The following is a 6,000-nucleotide window of genomic DNA, read 5'->3' as shown; positions in this document are numbered from 1 at the left end:
AAAATCGATTAAACTTAGCGAATACATTTTGTTAATTCGAGCCAAACATTTCATTAGGGCACAAAACCAAAACGTAAACATTCGGGATTATTCCACTATTCCACTCATTAGTACACTCCCTACATGCCCTCCAAGAATCAGATTGATAGCAAACAATTTACCGTTGAAAAAATCAAAAACACAAAAGGGCACATAACAATTTTCACTCCAAACCCAAAATAAAAGTTCAAATGTGCCCTTTTGTTTTTCGTTAGTTTTTCGTAGTTATGGAACTTTTTGTGTTATAAACTGAACTTTTCATACATTCTTAACACTAATTCACTTCAAAGCAAAGTTTGTTTTACTTTTCACCAAGCATTTCTGCAGAAAAAAAAACTTCATCGAAATACACTATTTAATACGGTCCCGCGGATGCTGTTCAGTACACTTTTGTAGAATTTTTATGTTTTACATACCTTATCTACACCATGCAATCACAAAACTTCACCAATTATCAAAATTTCTACTGAATTCCTCATTATTTCTAACTAAACAAAAGGGCCCATAAACATCATTCAAAACAACAATCCGGTGACAGCGCTTTAGTGCCCTTTTAGTTCTCTTCGAAATTGCATTTAGAAAGGGCCCATTATGAACAGCAGTTGGAAAGCTAAAAGGGCCTAATAACGAGATTTTTTTAAATTATGAGTTTTATTGCGAAAATCAACATAAATTAAGAAGCAGTAAAGCAAAGTTGAGGATAATGATGTGTTTTATCGAATCATCAGTAAAAATACCATCAGTCAAGCTTATTTTTTAAATAGGAATTGAAACAAGTTGTCCATTTTTTGCAAGCGATTTTCTCGAATCGCGGTTTTTGCTTTTGTGCCCTAATGAAATGTTTGGCTCGAATTATCTCGATTTATTTGGACCACTAATCAGAAAATATTAAAAAAAAATATTCTCCAAAATTAAGCTTCTTTCACACCGGAATGTCTCTTCTTCAAAAATCCATGAAAACATCGAGAGATTGTGACGTCAACTACCACTGCAAGCACCGACCTACTCAACCTCCCTTGTTCAACCATCTTGCCCCGAACCATTCAAAAATGTCAGTTGTGTTCGTTGAAAGTTCTCTCTCCTCCTCCTTCTGCTCTTTGCGTGTGTAAACACTTTAATCCGAATGGCCGTTTTAAGTGCGTCGCGTTTCATCTTGCTCGTGTTGTCCGCTGGGTTGCGCGGTTTGGTTTAAGTACTATTCGCGTTAGTTTTCGCGGTTTGCTTCGCGGGAAATGTCGTGGCGGGTGCGCAACTCGCGGTTTCGCTCAACGGCCTAGCAGAAGGAAGCCCCACGGAAGCCGGCCACCAACAAAAAAAAACGAATTCGGTGGTGAGTCAGTGAAGAAATTCGTTACCTGCCGTCGTCGTTCCAGAGGATTCATTCCGGCGTGGTGTTGTCGGGAAGGATACGAAGAAGAAGAGGGTCCTAACCTCGATTCCTCCGTGTTGCCTGTTCGGCGGCGAGGGCTCTTTTTTTTCGCTGGTTTGTGTGTTTGCGAATGCGGCTTATTTGTGTTAGTGTTACAGAGCCCGGTTGCTTCTTCTTCCCCGCCGGCCGGAGTCGGTGATTCAAAAAAGGCAAACGGCTCAATGAGTTCGGTTGGAATGTTAAAATATTCCCAATAAAAAAAATAATCATTAATTTGATAAGAATGGCGTGATGTACGAAACAAGTGAATTGGAAGGGGGTTTATAAATAGTGTATTTTGTGGGTGAAAAAAAAGGTAAAAGGAACCAGTGTCTAATTTATATAAAAAAAGAAGAGTGAGAGTGCAGTAAGAAGAACCGCTCCAGATTCCAGTCAACAAAAACAACAGTGACTTACTAGTAATCAATCACATTAAGGATTAGTCGCAGCTACAAAATGGATCACTCAGTCAACGATAAAAGCAGATGTGAAGGTATGTATAATTCAGGGTCTTCAAATTTGTTTATCGATATCTGATTTTAAAATTTTCGAACATAAACAAAATTGTAATAAATCGTCTTGGATTCCGTTTAAATTTCTAGTGAAAGTTATAAAAATACACTGTAAATAATTGCAAATTGACTTATTCGTGCAACAGTTATAAGTCTATTCAATGGATAAATTTAAAAAAAAAGACATTCTACAGAAAAATTAATCCAATTTCATAAAAATGCTATGAGCAAAAATTTGTTTATAGTACGAATTTGAAAACACGTGAATCGTTAAAAAAAAATCGCAATATCAACTGCGACTCCGGTGCTTTTTTCTCTATGGTCTCAAACTTAGATTTTTTAACTGCTGAACAGAAAACTACCGAATTTGGTAAAATGTTACTGAAATTCGGTAATGAAGTTGATTATTGTTCATAAGAATCCACTTTAAAGATGATTTCTAATTACTCCACAAAGTTTCATTAAGATTTTTCATGATTTAGTGAGAAACAAACGATTTAAGCTTGGAATTTTGCCATGCGCAAAGCGAACTGTCAAACTTTCTGAGCGTTTTTCTCGAAACGCCTAGTTGATTTACGGGGTGATAACTAGGCTTAGTGATTTTTCACGCTCGAAAATATGAAATGATAACAGAAAATGTAGTTTTTTTTACTTTGACGGGAATCATTCATCCAAATAATCAAAAGAAAAAAATCTGAAATGTTTTTAGAAGGTGACTTCAAAGACAAAAAATACAAAACAAAAAAGTTGTTCATGTTTTTATTCCTATTTGAGTTTGATAAATTATTTTTAAGAAAAATCGTTACAGTTTCACACAAACATAAAATTTCACGGGATTTCGCGGAAAAATTTCGCGGGTTTCACGCTGTCCGCGAAATTGTGAAATTTCACTAACCCTAGTGATAACTCTCAAGATATATCCCGTGTGTATGACGAATTTATATGAAAAATAGAAAAAATAATTTTATTTTTATTTCAAACACTCTTTTTGGAAATCTACCTTTGTGATGCACACAGGACCAGTTTAATGAGTCTTCACCAAAATATTGAGCCTTTTGAGCCAATTGATCAAAGCAGTAACAAAGCATATCGTGGCACCCGTTTTTTAAAACTGCTAATTTCAAATAGCTATATTTCGGCAATGATACAACCAAATGTCTTCAAATTAATTTTGTCAATAGTTGAAAACGTATATTCTAATGTCCTGAATCAGATTTGAAAAAAAGTTTTAGTGTGTGCTCATACCAACCCCAGACATTTTTGCCAATTTACATGTATGTAACCCCTTAAGCAACCTTAACAAAAAGTTCTTTAAAAATAAGATTTTTTGTTTTCTTAAATTTTGAGTATCCTAATTATTGTTTTTTTTTTTATATATTTCAAACAAATCAAAGAAAATTTATTTTAATTTTGCATTTTGAATCAAATTGGGCACACAAAAAATGAATTTTGAGAAAAAGATCCAGCACATTAAAAATGTTCATGAATTCATTGTTCATGTAGTAGCTTAAATGTATGAAGCACTTTGTAATTCGCCTTGCTATTTTAAAAAATAACTTTAAAAATTTAAATTGTGTTTTTACCATTCCTCTTGACCTCTACCAGAGCCAATCGACAATGATGAACATTGATTAGAATTTGTAATAACATTCTGAAATTACGTCGTGAAACAACTTACTTTTGCTGTTATTCTCAAACAACGAAACGGCCTACTTTTTTTCTTCCAAAAATAACAGAATCAAAAAGTAATACTTTTCAATACAAGGGTTAAAAAGTTATACTTTCCAGCACTGAAAAGTTGAAATTTTCAGTACTTGTGTCGAAAAGTAATACTTTTCAATATTGTTTTGATTTGAACGGTAAATTGACTAAACACATGGACATTTGACTTTAAATTCCAGTTCAAGGGCGTTTTTCGGAATTGCAAAAAAAAATTTATAGTTATTTATTTTAACAGAACAGCAATTTTCAATTCTTTTTTTACCAACTCTCCAAAATAAAGGAGAAAAGGGGGGCTGTAATTGAATTTAAAAGTGCTGATATGCCAACATAAGGTGCACGATGGAATTGCATGCTGTCTCTTTAGTCTTAGTAAACAATGTCTAATGAGTTGCATATTTCTGTAAAAAGTTTGTGTAAATCTTTGTCGAGACAAAATGATGTATTCAGCAACATAATTTATACAGACTTTTTCCAGAAGAGACGCAGACACTGCTTAAGCAATGTGGCAACCGGGCGATTCGCATGCAAGGGGGTGTGGCTGCCAATCCCCCGCGTGGTCAGACCAAAATCCCTACGCATGCTGCGCGACTCTCGCGCGTAAGCAAATAGACCCGGCCTTTGAGGTTATGCAAAAATCACCCTTTTTTGTAGCTACAAAAAAACTTTTTCTTGGCATAACTTTAAAAGTACTTCACTAAACAGAATAAAATTAAATAGGGCCTTAGGGGACCCCAAAACGAACAGAATAAAGCGGATCCGGTCAAAATCGGTTCAGCCAGTTCTGAGATAATCGTGTGAAAAAAAATCATGTCTACACACATCCCCACAGACATTTGTTCAGAATTTGATTCTGAGTCGATAGGTATACGTGAAGGTATATCTAGGAGTCATATTTAAGAAGTTCATTTTTCGAGTGATTTTATAGCCTTGCCTCAGTGAGGTGAGGAAGGCAAAAATCATTTTTTTATTTTTCACGAATACATTTTTAAAATTTAACATTTTATGTAATATTACCATGATTTTGTTTTATTGTATTTATTTGAACAATTTATTGCAAAAACGCCTAAAATCAGGTTAAAAAAGACATAGTTACTTATTCTAAATCCACCCCCTGCAAAATCGTCCCGAAAAATTAGAGGGAAAAAAATATTTTTTTAGAAAACTTCAAATTTTTTTTTAAGAAAATAGAAGCATGCAACATGTTTGGGATCGATTAAAAATATTTGGATTTTTTGTGAATTTCTGATGTACAGTACCGCTAAAAGTTTTATTTTCTGCCAAAAAAATAATTTCGTCATTATTTAGATACTTTGAAAACATTCAAAACAACTGGCAGGAGTAAAATGCATTTTAAAACACTGTTTTTATTCAAGTATTAATTCCATGGCTTGTTATTTCAATTTTTATATTTTTTATGTTTTTCTCCCCTTTAACTTTGGCCAGAGTCGAGGGACATAAACTTCCAAAAATATTTGCAACGGCCTTACATAGTTACATAAAAAAAACATGTAGATCGGTAAAACTTTTAAGTGTTGGTGTGAGCTCGAATTTGATTTTTTTTTCAAACTCTTTAAAATACTTTTTTTTAAACTGATGTATGTGATGTATCCCTTAAATTTTTTGAATCGTCTCTCATCTGGATTACTTTTTTCATAATTTTAAACTAAACTAAATACTTGTTCCTCTTTTGGAACTTGTTTTTAAAACTAATACCAATTGAATTTAAATCACCTTCTGATAAATTTGTCTAGGCCACCTTCAATTGCACTCAAATAAAAGCCATTTTTCAGCTAACGTTGCCAAACACTAGTTGCAACCGCACCGAGTTTGTACCTGAGCGTCTGTTGTTCAGTCAGGTAAATCCCAAACGACAAACCGGCAATCACTTTGCGCACAAGTTCTTAATACTCTACAATTCACTGCTCAGTGATTTACGCGTTTCATGTGGTAGCAGTGCGTGTGTGTGTTGGTGTTCTGGCTGACGTTGTTGTTGTTGTTGTAGGGGTGATCTTGGCCGTTCTTTACTGTTTGTTTGGTTATTCATTCCCGAAGCTGACTTCAGAGCAAGCCAAAAATCCTTATATCCAGTCAGCAAGCAAGCAAGTCCGCGTGACTGCATTCACACAAATACACACACACAAAGTTAAGCCTGACCGAAAAAAAATACAGTTGAAACTTTTTGTTGTGCTCCCAAAAGCTGGCTCCACTCACGAAAGGAATGTTCGTCCGTTTGTCCATCCATTCGTTTTACTGATGAAGCGGAGAATGACCAAAAATGCTGAGAATAGCTTTGTTGGCAGCAGCAGCAAAAAAAAAGAA

General features: G+C 34.5%; 1 protein-coding gene across 3 annotated transcripts in view; it reads left to right on the top strand.

The window, feature by feature from the left end:
* Positions 1 to 1,108: 1,108 nt before the first annotated feature.
* LOC120423000 (protein ECT2) overlaps positions 1,109 to 6,000 on the top strand; it is a 109,125-nt gene continuing 104,233 nt past the window's right edge. The window contains exon 1 of one of the 3 annotated variants that reach the window (XM_039586621.2): positions 1,109 to 1,940. In XM_039586621.2, coding sequence (XP_039442555.1) covers positions 1,904 to 1,940 — 37 coding nt within the window. In that variant the 5' untranslated portion in view covers positions 1,109 to 1,903. The remainder of the gene's footprint in view (positions 1,941 to 6,000) is intronic. The other 2 variants (XM_039586620.2, XM_039586622.2) reach the window with 2 other exon arrangements.

The sequence above is a fragment of the Culex pipiens genome, chromosome 3 (assembly GCF_016801865.2).
Source record: "Culex pipiens pallens isolate TS chromosome 3, TS_CPP_V2, whole genome shotgun sequence".
NCBI classification, from domain to species: domain Eukaryota; kingdom Metazoa; phylum Arthropoda; class Insecta; order Diptera; family Culicidae; genus Culex; species Culex pipiens.
The sequence above is the reverse complement of the archived record's forward strand: the minus strand, read 5'-3'. Positions and strand labels throughout refer to the sequence as shown.